The 17,438-nt window shown below is 40.9% G+C and overlaps 1 protein-coding gene across 5 annotated transcripts in view; it reads right to left on the reverse strand.

Annotated features, from left to right (window-relative positions):
• SNX7 (sorting nexin 7) overlaps positions 1-1,949 on the reverse strand; it is a 35,727-nt gene extending 33,778 nt beyond the window's left edge. For all 5 annotated transcript variants that reach the window (XM_064664677.1, XM_064664675.1, XM_064664676.1 and 2 more), the window contains exon 1: positions 756-1,949. In XM_064664677.1, the coding sequence (XP_064520747.1) occupies positions 756-1,820 (1,065 nt within the window). In that variant the 5' untranslated portion in view covers positions 1,821-1,949. The remainder of the gene's footprint in view (positions 1-755) is intronic.
• Positions 1,950-17,438: the final 15,489 nt, after the last annotated feature.

A 17,438-nucleotide genomic window follows, 5' to 3' on the forward strand; every position in this document is an offset into this window, starting at 1 on the left:
AATCTTAACCAAATCAGTACAAAATGAAAAATAATATACATAGTAGCCATACCACACTTCATTGATTTAATTAAAATCGGCAATATTGGCAAGACTGGCACCCATGTATCTAGCTAACTGCGTGGTTTCTGAACATGGACCCTAATATATTTCAGTTACATTTATTTTATTCCCTTCATCAAAATACAGATGTTAACTTCTCAAGCCTCCTATGTGAAGGTGGGAGACTTCATCTTTCAAAAGAAAACTCAAACTGAAACTTGCAAACATTTATTTAAACACTACTGCAATTACTAAGCACGAGTGTTTATTTAATTTACAGATACATATACGGTACATAACGAACGTAAGTGATGATAAGGTTACAGCGAGTCCAGATTACACGACACATTTAAGGTAAGGGCAGTCATGACTCAAACTGCTGGTCCGAAGCAGCGAACCTGCCTTTCGTGCCGGGGAACTCGCCCGGGGCTCCTTGGCCGCCGAGCGCTGTCCCCAGGCAGCCCCGCGCCCCGGGCAGCCCAGCCCTCGCAGCGGAGCCCCGGGGGCGGCCGGACCAGCCCTGCCCTGCCCGGGCGCGGGGAGCGCGGGCTGCCGGCGGCCGCGGGGCAGGCGGGCAGAGGCCGCGATCCCGCTCGGGGCGGAGCCGGCCCGGCCCGGCTCGCTCGGTGCCCGCCGGGGCAAAGTGCTGGCCAGCCCGCCCGCCCGGCCGCCCCGGCGCGGCACGGCCCGACCCGCGGAGGGCGCTGCCGTACCTTGCTGAACACCTCCAGGTCGTCCTCCTCATCGTCCAGCGCCAGCACCTCGGCGGCGGCGATCAGCGGCCCCTGGGCCGTGCCGGGGGCACCCGCAGCGGGGCGCGAGTCGGCCCCGGCCCCTTCCCCTCCGGCGAGGAGCGGCGACCCCGGTGCCCGGCCCTCCGCCTCCATCCTGCCCTGCGAGCACGGGCGGCGGCCCCGCCGCAGCCGCTCCCCGCGGGGCCGCAATTGGCCGCCCGCCGCTCCCCCGCCCGCGGCCCGCCCCCGGCCCCGGCCCCGGCCCGCCTGGGGGGCGCGCCCAGTGCGCAGGAGTGGAAGCGGCGGCGGGCGGGCCGCGCTGCCGGCCCGGGCTGGGAGGGAGCGGGGGGCTGCGGGTGCCGGGAGTGCCGGTCCGGGCTGGGAGGTGCCCTGTCTGCCGGCGGGCCCCGACGGCGGGACTGCGGCTGCGACCTCTGCGGAGGCGGGACGGGGCGGCCCAACGCCCACGGGCGTGTTCCTGGAGGCGCGGGGCCCCTGCCCGGGCTGCCCCTGGCGCGGCGGGGACTGGGCGGGCGGAGGCCAGCGGCCGTGGGCGAGCCCCCCGCGGGGCGGTCGTGGGGAGCGTGGCCGCTTGCTGGCCGGGGCCGCTGGAACGAGTGTGTGCAGTGCCTCGGGCTGGAGAGCCCCGTGCGGCCGGGCAGCCGCCCGCTCTGTCCTCGGGAGCCCCGGGCGCCCGGCAGGGACGTACCCAGGCTTTTCTGCCTTCTTAAGGCTGGTCTCTCCCTTCCTGGTAGACGCCCAGGGCCCGCCATGGGAGCAGCAGCCCGCGAACGCGCCTTGCCCGTCGCCTCTGTCACACCTGGGGCAGCCACTCTGTCGTTGTAGCTGGAGGCTCGCCTGCCCCTTCGCCCTGGGGCCAGGTGTGCTTCCTGGTGCTGGGGCCAGGGACTGCTTTGGCGTCAGGGATGTGCTTGTGAGAACAAGTTGACAACACATTACATCAGAAAAGGAGCGCGAAGAGAGATGCCAAACATTCTGAAACAGTAAAACTGTTCCCTTTTTTTTTTTCTTAAGTAAAACCATCAGAATTGCGGAATTTCGAAGTATTGAAATGGAAGTAATGGCCGGCGTTACTCCCTGCAGGAGCCAGGGACGAGTAGGGAGGTGGAGTGAGGTGGACGCTGGTTTGACTTGCGGGGGTTTCGGTGCTTCCCTGGGCGACTGGATTCTGCGCTGGACACACGGGAGCTCCGCTGCGGTGTCGGGCACGTCACCCAGGCACACTTGGTTCAGTGTAGAACAAGGCACGTCTTTACAGGCGCCGCCTGAAGTATCTGAAGTCAACTTTGTTGTTAATGTAAGTTTCAGGAATCTTGGGCGGGTGCTGAAGCAGGCAGATACAATATAGTCTTTGTGTATCTTGGTTCCCTTGCTGTCAAATAAGAAAACGCAAACCCCGTCATCAAACGAAAGTATTTTGAAAAGTATTCGTGAAACACTCCTGGCAGTTGATGAGGAAATTCATTTGATATTTCATGCTCTTCAGTGAAGTCTTGAGACACAACTTGAAATAAAGGGATAAAAAGAAACGCTAAATGTTCACTGAACTGTGCAAAGAGAAAAAGACTATGCCTGCCTAATTAGAGAATGTGTACTAAGACGTTTTAATTCTTGTTTAAAAAATGAAATTCAGAGGGAGCTGGGGGCAGTGTCCCGCTACACCTTTTGGCTGACAGAAGCCTTTGCTGCAGTAGGTCGCTCTCGCGGGGAGCAGCCGGCAGAGGGAGATGGGATGCACCTATCCTGGAGACTCCACTGATGTTTCAGTAAGTTAAAACAGACAGTTTCTGTAGTTTTAAAATAACAACTGCCTCTGGTACGAGATTCTCAGTCTTCTTTACGACCCTATGTAGACTGTCCCTGCCCTGCTGCTCTTTGCTGTGCCCCAGCTCTGTGCCTCTGAGGAACCTGGGGTTTCTTTGGTGGGCTGCCTTCCTCATAGACTGTCACGGGCCCTTGGCTGAGTGCTACTCACTTCCAGGTGCTGCGTGGTGCAGGCTGGGGTTCCTTGTGGTGCAGGTGCTTCTCATCTGGCTTCAAATCTACAGGTCTTCCCACCTATGTCTTTTAGAGTTCCTTTCCAGTGTCCTTGCTGTTCTTGTATCCTCTGATTACCTTCAGGTACCAGAAACTGATGAAGGGTGAATATCACAGTATAAATTTTCTATGCTTTCTACTCCGTCCTTTGTACATCAGTGATGCATGTAGCTAGTTTGTTTTCTGACTTTGTATAGGGGACGGGTGAGTTTTGTTTCCAGGGGGTTTACCTTTATTTCACTGTTTCCAAGTACCACACATTGTGCCAGAGGCCTGCAAGTTTTCTGAATAGAATAAGTATCTTCAACCCATATAATGCCTGAGTTTTTAATATGTTTGTATTTAAATTCAGATGTTATACTTGTGAGGCAATAACAAGATAAAAAAAACTCATCAAGGATCAGAATTCTAGGCAATACACATCAGAGATGATAAATAAAAGACAGCTAGTCAAAGAAAGTATAAAACTGATGTACTGTAGGTTTGAATACTAAGGCTGTCATATGAATCCATACTAATTTTTCAAAGTTTTACCATGCTCTTGGGTTGTTTATTTCTGTTTGAGAGAAATATCACAAGATGCTTTAATTGGATTTTTTTCTTATTATAGCTTTTTATTAGCTCATTAATCAAGCTTAAGAAGATGTATTTTTAGTTTCCTTGCTGGCAGTGCTTATCTTTCTGTGCTTTATATTTGAAGTATCAATCTGCAAGGAAAAGGTTTTCATTGTCCTTCACTCTAGGAAAATATGCATTGCATTTAGCTGTTATATTTGGAGGTTTAGTTATCACAAAGACACCTGCTAAAACAAAATAGGAGACCGTTCTGTCATTGCTTTCAGCTGCCCTCCCCACCCTCTACCCCAGTTGTCCCTAATTTCTATGGAAAGGGCCCAGTAAGCAAATGTACCTTCAGGACACCTTCCCTCCCATGCCAAGTCCCAGGGGATTGCCTGCACCTCTCCACTCCAGTATTTAGCAAAAGGAGCATTTTACAGACTCAGAAATTTGTTGCTCGTTTTCTGCTGTAGGACCAGAGGTGACTTTTAACAGTTGAATAATTGTGCTGTTCAGGGATATTGCAGGTAGTGTAAATACAGAGCCACACTTAGCAAACGGGATTTACAAGTTTCTCTTGTACTATCATTTCAGAAGTGCATTGCTGCATCTTGGTTATTCTTAATTAAATGTGTGCATGTGCACTGGCTCAGTGTTTCCTGAGCACCTGGGATTTACACACTTAGCCACAGATATCCTTCCCTGAACCTGTGGAATGAGATGTTGTCAATAATAAAGAGTCAATATATCAGATGTTGTTATGCCATGAATATTATTGCCCCACTTATTTAAAAAATAGTGATTACACTGAGAAAATACTCAACAATATTTTACTGAATAAATTTTAAATTTTGTAAAATATGGTGTTTTCTAAATACCTATACAGTCTTCATGAAATACATAACCTTTCCAGGCCCTCCTGCTCAGGAACACTGAGTGAAGTATTCTCATATGCCAGGGTTGAGCTGCAGTTGCCTCCAACTTTTATTTATTCACTTAAGCCCAAAAAGCTGTTTCGTATTACAAAAACGTCAATATTATTCCTACTTGCATTTTATCTTTTTCTTTGGTAAGAGTGTTGATCCCAGCTAGTAATCCCTTCCAGAGTTGCTTTTCCTTGAACAAATTAAATTTACAAACACCGAAGCAGAACCAAGTTATTCCTTTGCTCTCATGTGCAGGCTGCATGTGATCCCTTTAGACCACAATACCACTTTGAATACTTAATGTTGCTTTGTCAAGTTTCACCAACTGCACAGTGATATGGACAGGATTAAATCTTGTTTTATTTCACCATCTCCCTAGCCAGGCAGCGGCAGGGTATGGAGGCTCATGGTGTTTTCCTCTGTTCCACCACTGCAGTGCAAATAAGCATATTAGTGAATCTGCTGACATTCGGCACCTTGAGGCAAATGAGAACGTTTTTCTAGATCTGAAATGGATTGTCAAGTAGCATTCTTGTCAGGGTTGTGTAGTGCATAAGCATTATGTTTACATCTAGAAGATATTTTGATGGTAAATTATGGGCTGACCTTCATATCATACCATTTATTAGAGCAAGCTTTCTAGTAAGCTCCATCTAATGGCTCAAAATAAGGTTAACTATCTATGTTCCATACCTGAACTCACAAGGAATTTGGAGCATTAAAACTCTCATACATTGTGAGCTGCTTAGCTTTGCAGCTGCCTGTTGTGTTTTGGTTGAAAGGTAATTGTTAAGCTCTAGTGTTATTTTTGTTGTTGTTGTTATTTAAGTTGGGAAGGTGCTTTAGTTGGAATATTGTAAAATGATTTTTCTGTCAGACAGTGGATATCCTCCAAGCTTATTTTTCTCAGAGACTATCAGACTGTCTTTCCTTTCTGACTGCCCAAAGGAAATTACAATGTAGTGTACTCATAATCGTGTTATCTCTTTTATAGCTGCAGATCATTTTTATGGCATTGTAGCTGTACAAAGCCCTGATCGACATCTGGAGATGTGCTATCCTTTAAAGTTATGTGACTCTGCCAAATTTTAGACATGAAAATATTCCAGGTGAAGCACTTTTGGGTTTCATATTTTTTACAATATCTAAAAACAGTTCCCAAGCTTCATTAGTTATGAAAGCATTGATTTTTTTTTTTTGAGGGGGGGTTAATACTTTGCACTGTTGTCAGATAGAGTCCATCTATTCTAATTTAGCACTGTCTTTTCTACTGAAGGAATGATTTCGTGTTTCCAAAAATGCTTCTGTTCTTGTTTTTGGATGAATGATATATTTAGCAATCTGTACTTCAGGGCCTGAAATATCAGAGTATCTCCTAGTCCAAAAGTATGCAAAAATATGTTAATATTTAACATACCTATAGAGGCTTATTGAATTAATTTGATATATGAATATGAGTTCTTTCTATTTTTAATTTTCCTGATGCCTAATTTGGAATTCAGCTTTAGGTAAAGAGAAACAGATAATACTGGATGTCAAGTTATCCTGTTTATCAATGACCAGGTGTCATTGTCCTGTTTGTTAAATAACTGAAAAGAAATGACAGTGACTTATATGAATGTTATCTCTTTACAGATGTCTCTTTATAAACCATTTAAATTGAAGAATTCTGTATTTCAGCTGGTGCAGTGTAATGACTCTGTGATCATTGTTTGCCCTTTTAGGAATGGGATCTGCCATTATTTCAAGGTTTATTCACCTTTACAGAGTTGCTTTATAAGGATTTAGCAATCTTTCATGTTCACACATGAACACATTAGTGACCCTAAAAGCTTTGTAGTAGGTGAGCCTAAATAGGTTTATAGTAGATGAGCCTACTTAAACCAATACAGGAGACAAGACACATCATGACTGAATTAACACTTCATAGTCATTATGTTTTAATAGTTTTGTTTATTTTTTCAGACAGCAACTTCATGTGCCTCTTGCTGTAGTTTATTACTACCAGAATGACTATTAAGAAAGTTTTCATATAAAAGATTTTTTTTAGTCCTCAAAGCCACATCTGAGCTATTGACATAAAATTTGGATCTACATGAGACCTAATTATTATTTTAATACTAATTGATAGAAAGTGATATGTATATAGTCATTCATAAAACATGGAAAATGTATTCTACAGCTGCACTGCCACAGAATCTCTCACTTTTATCTGTGCTCTTCCATAAAACTGTATAATACTAATTGTAAAGGGCAGTGATTCAAGGTCATTCTTACTAAAAACTTCCACTTTTTGTTCTACAGAGATCAGAAAATGTAAGAAAAATCCCATCATCATAATGCAGAACTAAAAATGTAGTCATGTTTAGTAGATTATGACCCAGAGTTAAGAATGTGAACAGCATTGCTGCAGAGAGGAATTTTAAGTGATGTATGTGAAACTGCCAAAATGAGAATTGCAGCCGAAGGAAGTGAGCCAGCAGTCTAACTACAATCAATATCCAGGTTAAGTAAACAATTACAGTCTGCCAGAGTTGGAAGAAAATCCACGCAGCCTGACAGGGTGCCTGCAGTGTCTTCAGGTATAAATTCTGAATTTACTTCATGGATACCTCTCTTGTCATTTACACAGACTGTAATTGATTTTTTTTTCCCCCCCACAATCCATAAGGCAAAGACTGTTCTCAGGGTATGAAGAGCTGTTGTTAGATCCTTGCAAACAAATGATGCATTTTGACTAATAGTGGAGGTGGTTTTAAAAATCTGAAAACTGGTGAGACTCAAAATTGACCAAAAGAACAATGTATGTTGTCAGACAATTTGATTGGACAGGGAAGCAGACTTACGAATAATTAAAAATTACAAAAGAGTAATATTAAGGTACCTTGTGAGCACTGAACCTGCCTGGCATAGACATCAAGCCTAGAATGGAAACACATGTGTTTACAACATTTTAGGATAGTTTCCTTAGCAGATATTAATATGTGGAAAAACCTTTGTGTGAAAACTTGGCAGTTGGTCTAAGAAGATTTTTCCTCTCCTTGACTTCCTCTTCTAACTTAATTTGTTATAAAGTTGCTAAATAGCTCAAAATAGTTTCAACACCATTAAAAGAGTTTCCAAAACTCCCAAAAGAGCTGAAATAGATTTATGGAAGAATGAATGCTTTTACATTGTGGCCTGATCTCTTACCCCTTACTTAGGCAAAATTTCTTGGGAAACCTCAAAATTTTCCTGATAGCAGACATACGTAGGAAGCTGGTAGTGTAGTAGACAATTTTTCTACTTGTATTCCCTAATTTTATATTTAACCCCCCACAAAATATCTTTATGATATAAAAATACCAGTTGCTCCTAGTGGATGAGTATGTGACAGTATTTATTTTCCTGTGCTCAGAACACATGAAAAGCAGCAAGCCAGCTACTGTCTGTTCTCTCACTAGTGCATGTTGTGCTTGGGATTAGCTAAGGCATGTGATATATCTGGTGGGAATGCTATATAGTGAATGTGTGAGTGAGGTGTGGCACGAGCACACAGGACAGTAGACTTCATTAATTTAGTAGTGCTGATTTTGGGTGGGGTTTTTTTGTTTTTATTTTGGTTTTTTGTTTGGTTTTTTTTAAATTTTATTTCCTCTTAGCATGTCTTAGTGTGTTTGCACTGTGTTCAATTTTGGTGACTCTTTTTCTTCAAAACTGAGAAGTATTTATCTCAAAATACAGACAAGAGCCATTGCCAAATTCTAGAAAAGAATAGCAGAAGAAGCATTTAAATTTCAAGACTTTATATCATGATGTAACTTAAGACACAGTGACTTTGGACAGTATGGTCAGACTGCAGCTCTGGATCAGATAGGAAGGAACTATTCCAGCAGGTGTGATTTACAGTAGCAACACAAGCAGTCACTGCTTCCTGCAGTTTTCTCTTTTGTGAGAATATGGAAAGGACTGGATTGATCTGTGTCTTAGAGGGGAAACAATGGGATTAATTAGGTCCCTATTAAATTTGACTGACTTTTCACTTAGGAATGATGTGATAATGCACTTAAGATGTTGACTCACTGGATTTGCAAGAGAACTTCTGTTTAAAATTAGGTTTGTGGATGGACTGTGGCATTGAAATGCTGTGTTCTGGTGCATTACAGTGAGCTCTGTAGTTAGACATCACTGGCACTTGTTTACCACTGAGAGAAAGAGAAAAGCTGTTAGGCAAGATGAAACTGCAGGGAAGAGTAGGTGTATCTCCCAATCTCCTATGAATTAAATCCCTGTCATATTAGATGAAAGCTTAAATACATTAAATTTCTCTTCTTTATTCATCTTTATGGTAAGTAATTGCTAGAAGGATGCTATAGACTTTAAAAAGTGGAAGGAATATGGGAGAACTCAGGAGATGTGTAGTACAATATTTACACTTAACTTACTCCATACTCTGAAAAAGTTTTGAAATCAGAGAAGTGAGTTCCTTTACACTTTAAGTTTATAACTGTGCTTTCCTTATCTGCAAAGCAAAGCTGCATGCTACTTTTGGCTTTATTGAACTTCTGAAGCCTTAATAGAATAATAGGGTTTTTTCTGTGCCATATCATTTAAGAGAGCAAATGACTAGCTGATAGACTGCATTTTTCAGCCTGTGGCTACATATGCTGTTGTAGTTGAATTGGTATTCTGTAAGAATTCCTCTTTAAACTGACTTAATTATTTATACTATCAAATTGTTCACATTTCTAAACTGTACATGAAACTATTAAAACAGACTAGAATTTTAAATTTTTCTTGTTCTCATGTGATATACATGAGAAAACCAGCAATGAATAGAACACAACTATTGGAAAGGGTTTATTTTCCATGTACCGCATCTCTGAGAGCACCTTTGGGTTTGCTTGAGAGGAAACTCCAGTTTAATGATTCTTGCTTCTTTGAGACTACCTCTTAAATGGGCAAACTCTAATGCCACACTCAATAGCTGAGTGTAGGGGAAAGGATCTTAGTGGTAAACTCATCTGGTTTTGAACCAGCTGGGAATTACTTCAGCTCTTTAGCAAGTTGGAATAGTTTAGCAGTGCCTTCACATGAATTTGCATCTCTGTTTCAGAAAGCCATTCAAGCCTTCAGGAGGAATGATATAAGATGTGGGAGACTTTGATTTGGTTCCTACTCTGCCAAAAATCTCGAATACAATTTCCTATGAGCTGTATGGATTCTGTCTGAAGCCTGTGCTGATATTGCAACACACAAGTATTTTGAATATAGTACTGGAGCACAGCAAGGCCATTCTTGCCTTCAGCCATGTCCTCTGCTGATAGAGTCATTGAATAGATTGGAGCAAATCTCCTTTGATATCTGTGTGCCTTTTGAGGGCTTTAGGAGCATTCCCCAAGAAGATGCATGATTCCTATGCTCTAGGAGAACCAATGTAGTTTATTCACAAGACAACAAGTTAGCTGAAGGTTCCCATGAAGATATGCTGCTGGTATGAGGATGCTTTTTTAACTTTATCCTTAATTTTACATACATGCTGGAACACAGAAGCATGCCTGATAGGATTAAGGAAAGGAGGTGAAAGGAAACAATAAAAACAAACACAATAGTTATAAACTTAAACCCTGAAGAAAAAAGGTTTCAGTAATCCTCTGGTCATGCAACATATTTAAAAGTATGATCTAGTTGATAAAGCATTTTTTTCTCATTACTTTTATAGCACAAAAACCCCAAGTAATGTACAGATCAGTACAGAAGGTGGAACAATGAGCCTCGAATAAAAGTATGTCCTGAAATGTAAATGGTTTTTAAACAAAATTATGCCTATTTACAAATGAATCAGTCAATTTGTAGGTAACCACAATGCAGAGTGGAATGGACACAGATTATCTCACAGTTGATCAAAATGTACTGCTGCATACTGAGGAAGCTGACAATAAGGAAATAGCTTTGGTAATCTGCCTCTGGGGGCTGAAGGTGGCATAATTGGCAAAATGAGTCTGGAGCTAAGAAAGGGGAGGTAAGATAGAGAGATTTTTGGGTTTCCAACCTATCTCTCATTAAGAGAAGAAGTGAATCAAGTGTTTTCCAATGATAATGGAGTTGGCAATGAGCAGAAACACGGGCAAAATAAGAGAAGAATAATGATCTGCATGACAACAGTCAGATCAGTCTGGTCCAGCTTCTGCAACATGAGGGATGAATTCCTTGCTGGTTCTTGTTCTAGCATCCCTGTGCCAGTGAATGCACCTCCGAGGGAGACACGTTATGCCACCTCTCCAGGGTACCTGCCTCTCCTCTGTGGCTGGGCAGGGTAGTGGCTGGGAGGAACTGGCCAGTGGTTTGATGAGGGAAGTGCTTCTGGCCCAGCTGGAGGGGAAAGCAACAGGCCAGAGCAGCTCCTGAGGTGCCACAGTCAGCAGGAGGATTTTGATAAATCTGGGTAAAACCTGATGGCCTGGAAAGAGAAATTAAAATGTTTTTATGCTGGAGCAGCAAAATGTAGGATGTTCTGAAACAGGATCCCCGGGGAAGTGGGGGATTCACCATCCCTGAAAGTGTTCAAAAAGTGAGTGTGTGGCACCTTGCAATATGCTTTAGTGGGCATGGTGGTATTAGGGCAAAGGTTGGACTTGATGATCTTGGAGGTTTTTTCCAACCTTTATGATTCTGTGTTAGAAGGATTACAAGAATGTAGTGGTAAAACAGGTGTGAAATCACAAAAGATAGAATTACATCTTAATTTATGAGGCAGATGAAAGAAAGAAATAGCATTAGTGTAGCTATGTTGTTTGAATCAAAAGCACTTCAAAATCAAATAATGATAGAAAAATTCTATTAGTTTTTTGAGTCTGTAGGATATTGTAGGGTTGAATTTGCTTACTAAAAGGGATCTTTTTAAAGCGTTTTATGTTTTAACATTTTGTGCACGATTAAAGCTTTTAAGTACTACCAGGAGTTGTGACCATATGGATGGGCAGCCCTGCATATGGAAGTATTTAACTTCTTCAGAATAGCTTGGAGAACAAATGCTAACAGTACTGGCTATTTCTGCTGATAATAGCTGACAGTTTTTTTCACTTCATCAATAATTTTTCATTTAAGTAATGAAGATATTCTAGATGAGCTGATTGAAGAATATATGATGTGTGATTCACATCAATTAAATTACAAGAGTAAAAGAAATCTGCATGTAACTGAGGATTTCAAAGCTTGATACTGTACAGATCTGAATGATTAAATCAATCTACCAAAGAAACTCAGAAACTTAAATATGGAGAAGGTCTGGAACTTTTTTATTCACAAGTTTGAACACTATCCGGTATTAATATCCAGAACAAAGAAAGAAACATTGTAGAAATAATCTAACTGGATGAATAGCCACGGAATTAATTAGCAGAATGTAAAAAGATTGCGGAAAGGACTGACAGGCAGAGAAATCTATGCAAAAGAGTTAAAGAAGGGTAGGAGTAAGGTGAATTAAAGTCAAGAGGAGCTAGACCTTGAAGTGGATATTAAACATGATAAAATTACTCAGCTTTAAGCAAGCAGTTTCAGAAACAAACCACTAAGAACAACGTGGGGTCACTGTTCAGAGATTAAATGTATGACCCTAAAACTAATAAAATGTTTTATTCTGTCTTCATTAGAAACATTGCTACTGATTGTGGTGGGAAATGGATGTTGCTTAGTAGGAGTAAGTCTACAGGCTTTAAGATAAAAGTCATTGTCAACTGAGATACAAGCAAAACAGAAGCATTTTGACTTAGTGAAGGATGGTGATCAAGAGTTCCCTGACCAGAAAGAGACCGGCTTGTGAAGTCTCGTATCTGACCACATGACAGCAAATACACAGTGATCAGAGAGAAGGAAAAATGATCCAAGTAGCCTTAATTCTACCTTGAGGCTTAAGAACAACTTTTAGAGGGAATCCTTCCTATACCTGCACATGTTTGACTGAATCCAGCTTTGTTTATGAGTATTGGACTGTCACAGGACTGCTGGTGTTAGCAGTGTGCTGCAGGCAGTGCACACACACCCTCATCAGGGCCCAGGTGTTCTTAGGGGCCAGTTCACCCCACCTCTGGGCTGAAATAGTGTCTGAGCATAGGTCAGTCTAGAATTCCTTCTTAATTCCTTGCCTGTAACTTAATTTTTGTACATAATGGGCAGATCAAGATTTGCACGAACATGCATTTCCGTTTTAGGTTAAAACTGTCTCACACAAAATACCAAAACTTAATATAAGAGTAGAAGACAGATGATGGAGTTTCTGTGAGACTCCCCTGCAACTGACTTATGAATGCAGCTAACTCTCTGATCTCTAACTTTTTTCTGGAGGATGAGAGAGAGAGATTGTGAAGAACAAGTTGACTCTACAAAGATTTTCCCATAAGAATCAAGTCCACTAGATGAATTTAAATTTTGTCCTGGAAGGTAAGTGCTTTAGATCTCTTACTAGCACTAGGCATAAATTAAGTTGTGAATTGCAACCTGTTTAGAAAAATTAAATTTATTTTTAAATGGTATTTAAGCAATGATATTGTGAATGAGGTGAAAAAAACCCACTGCAGATATTTTCCTAATAGGTTTCCTGATAAAGGAATTTTCTTCTTGACCATCAGAACCAACAGCTTGACAAAAAGCATCCTAAATAACACATTTTCTCTACCGCATCTACAGGGATTGTGGGAAAAATAGGCTTACCCCAAATATCGGAGAGCAAGTCGGATCTTGTGAGCTATCATCTTCCCCACCATTTGGGATTGTCTATTGGGCTGAGGTTTGGGAAATTCTGCCTGGAACTGAGATGAGGAGGTGGTGGGCATTTTTACAACACAAGTCATTTTAGCGTTAAAATTAGTGCTTAGAGTGCTTATACTCTATAAAGAGTGCTGGAAAAGGACTGTGCAATGAATAATAAGCTTAGGCAATGCTGATAAATTAAAAATAAAACCTGGCTTTACAAGTTGCTCAGAGGAGCTTGTTAATCTTTAAGTTTTCCCAAAATTAAGTATCAAATTATTGGTAATGCCTGGCATCCTTTGTAGGAATGTAATTCATATACACTCATCAAAAGAGCTCACAGCATTAGAGAGGTGATTGTGTCATCTTCTGTAGAATTATTCCACACCATTGGTGTTTCTTGGCAGACTGACGTGTTTTCACTTGACATTGCTGTAACCCCTGGGAAAGAAAGCAAGTCCTACCTTTCTGTGAATAATTCATTAGTGAGCCATCACACTGAAGTATTCCAAAGAAGTATTCCCTTCTTTTGAGGGAGGAGGGGAGGGATACCAAAGCTACTTACTTTTTTTTTTTCAGTGCTATCTTGCAGTCTTAACACTTCCTAAGTATTCTTCCATACAAGCTTCTCTCCCAACATAGAACTAACTCTCAGCTCTGATCTTTAGGTTTGTGAATTAATTTGTGTTATTTTTCCAAGGGGTTCTGGAGCAGAGCAGGGGAAGCTGCTGATGCAGTGTAACCTTTCTGAGAGTGCTGGATTGTCTGGAACTGGCCAAAATTCCTGTAAATCAAACTTTCCCTCAGAAATTCAGCTAAGAGGCATGACTGACTGTTTAGTAAAATGTGCTAAAATATATTTTATAATGACTATATAGACTTGCATTGTTAGCAGTGAGCATGCAGGACACGTATTACACATGTGGCAGCACCAGGGAAAGATGGCCTTTCATTTTTGACCAGAGAATGAAGGGCTTAGCATTCACAGACATGCCTAAAGCAGTGGTGAAAATATTTACGTGGAGTTGGTTTGTCTTATTTTTGAAATGTAAAAAGCCTGTGTCTTCCCTTTACGTGGATAAATGTTCCTATTTCTAGTAATGAGTTTAAGAAACATAAGTTGAAACAGAAGACCCTGTCTGGCTTTTTTTTTTTTTTTATTTTAGGTAAGTCTTTTTTTAGGTGTCCTGTTTGAAGGTTCTGCCAATGACTTTTTTTCCCTAAAATTGTATCAACAGCAGGTGTTCGCTTTATTCTTTGCTTTTTGACTTCTAATATGTATTTTTTTATGTCTGCTAGAAAAGCTTGACTCTCAGTTTAAAGCATATTCTTGATAACAGACAGGCAAGGGCTGGATGAGCTATTCTTTTATTCTTATGTGCAATATCTCGGGTATTCGAAGGGCTCTTTAGTGATCCCTCTCTCTAAGAAGCTCAAATAATTCCTGGTCTTTTATTAATCTGTCAGAGCAGGGGTTGCTTCTGAATTTATCTTGGTATTTCTGTCTGAAACAGCTGTGCAGCCTATGCTTCAAATTGCCAGCATTAAATCAACATAGTTTTCCTCCTCATTCTTCATCAATTTGTCATATAGATAAGCCCACTACCTGCACTACCAATCTTCCATTATCCACTGTTCTTGCTGGTTTCTTCCATATACTTCCATCAACACCCACAAAGGCTTTTTACCCTCAGATATATTCTGTCTTTCTCTCTTTAGGTTTTTTAACTCCACTGCATAAGACGATGTCTGCAGATAGCTAATGACTCTAAAAATTGAGCATGACATATGACTTATTTTGCCAGTGATATAGCTAGGTGGTTTGGACTTTAATATCTCGAGATCACACAAAGGAAATTAAAAAATTATAAATCAGATAAAAAGAAAAAAAGTCATGAGAAAAATGCATCTTGATGATTTTTGTTATTTATGGAAACTCTGACATCCAAATTTCTTTTCTAATTTATGAAATGGTGCACACTGAAAATGTACACATTTGAGGCATATAAATGAATACACCATAACCTCCAGTATGCACTGTGCAGAAAGTGTCCTTCATGATCAGATTTTTACCCCATGAAATTTAATCTTCATTCCGATTCTTCTGGTTTTTTTCATATATTTGCCTGCCTTTAAATGTCCTTCTGTGACATCTGTACACGTAACCTCCATAACTAAGATGTACTTATTTGCATTGTAAAAGAGTAAAGCATTTCCAATGCCAGTGTTATAATGAATACTGTATTTTAAAGATCATGCCTCATTTTTCTATGAGCTGTGTCGGCAGCAATGTTGTAGTCTGTCCTGATATTTCACTGTATAAATTAGACAGCTAAGGAAGGAAGAAGGAAAACAGCAGATACAGATTAAGTGACCTGTTTCAGATCACAACACACGGCTTTGACAGCATGAGAAGTAGATTCCTAGCCCAACCTACTAAATTAGGAGTTATCAGAAATGTAGTCCTGATTTTTAGGAAGAGGTGAAGAGTTTGGAATTGGCTTGAATTTTATTGTATCCTTTTTGTGCCTCTCTACAGAAATAATTATAACTATATACAGTAGCTGTTGTAAACCTCTTTGAAAGGGTTTTCAGAAACTACTGCTTCCAATTGTCATTTCAGAATGTTTTTCTAAAATGCAAAAAAAAAAAAAAGAAAACTAAATTTTTTGCATAGGAAGAAAGACATTTCAAAGACTTGCTGCTTTTCCTCCATTAGAACACAAGAACAATTTGAAAAGCAGCATACATTTTTCAATGTGTAACTTCCATGTATGGACATATTGGATGCTAAAAAAAGAACTGTCAGACTTTTTTACAAGGAATAGACTTATTTGCAAAGGAAAAGATTAGCAAAATAATCAAAACACCTGAAGAAAAAAATAATTAAGAATAAACCAAATGGAGACTCCTCTAAAATGTAATTGTGCAAGGTGTTTGCAAATAAGTACTTTAAAGGAGATGACTCCTATTTCAAGTCAGACAGAAGCTGCTGATTCCCTTTGCTTCCCTATTGCTGCTGTGGGTGCCCCAGGCTTTTTCCTGTAGTGCAGCTGTGCTCCACTGAAACAAATGGCACTTCCTGGGGACTACATCTTTAGTTACTGGTACAAGAGTCATCGTAATGTGCAATGGGATATTTCAATAATGCTTTCAAATAGCTACTAAAACACAACACTGCATAATAAAATCACAACTGCATGGTTGCAGATAGAGCCACCAGTGACACAGCTACCTATGTATTATTCCCTTCCAACAGGAGCTACTAGAAAAATTGTAGGGCAGCAAGAAGAGAGAAAAACAGATGCTCAGTGGTGTAGTCTCACTGCTTCTGTCCTTTCTTCCTATCTCCCAGTTTTCTAACTTTTTTGCCTCACATCATAGGTAGTAATTATTCATGCCTAACAATGTGAAGTATGGAAAAGCTGATTCAAAGTATTCCTATGTCTTCAAAAAGATCCCAGTTATTACCCTTACAAAGTAAACATCTTACTTGGGAGAGTGAAAGATGATGTGCATTAACAGAATATTTTGCCTTTTCTGTGGGAAAGATCTTTAGTTTAGAATTTGTGCATTAAAGCAGAGGTAAACCCAAATGATTATTGCTGGATCACAAAGCTTACAGCCTGTTCTGCCAGGTAGAAATCAATATGATAAAGAAAAAAGTTAAACAATGTTGAAGAATTGTAGCAAAATGCTCCTTTCTCTTTCCTAGTATCCCCCAGTAAATATTAAAAGGGAATCACGTATAAGTGACTCTAGTGCAGCATGTGTTCCTGGCTTGTCGGGGCCTCATCTGGGACATGCGGAATTTATCTGCCAAGGGCTTTGCAACTGTCAAGGCTGTTGCTCTTAAAAGTGGTGAAGTCCTCACCTAACTCTAAGGACTTGTGTGTCAGGGTAGGATGCTGTCGTGTCAAGGCATCGAGATTCCCAGTAAAGAGTAATGTACACCTCTTGGGTACATTAAACTTCCTTGGGGCAAGGAAATAGGGACTTAAAAGTTCTTCTGGGTGCTTGGAAACTGAGCCCCACAACAGCCAACAGCATCTGGTCTCTGTGGTTTTAATTTTCATTTTTTTGTCCTTTTGGTCATTATCTTATTCTGCCCTTAAATACAGTTTGGTGCTTGTCCCATTTTTTATTTGAGGAGCTAAGCTTGTCATCCTGGACCCATGAAGTTGTATCTGAAATATGAATAGAACAGTAGCACTTCAAACACCAGCATGGATTTCAAACAGACCCTGTAAACTCATAAAATGTTAGAATTTAGGATCTTTCCAGTGACAGCCATGAGTGCTTTGTTTAATGTCAGGCTTCCAGAAGATCCTTTCCCAGCCAACGTTGTTTACCTGTCTGTCCCTTAAAGAGAAAGGAGACATGGGTCTTGTGT

The sequence above is a fragment of the Pseudopipra pipra genome, chromosome 9, assembly GCF_036250125.1.
Source record: "Pseudopipra pipra isolate bDixPip1 chromosome 9, bDixPip1.hap1, whole genome shotgun sequence".
Lineage (NCBI taxonomy): Eukaryota > Metazoa > Chordata > Aves > Passeriformes > Pipridae > Pseudopipra > Pseudopipra pipra.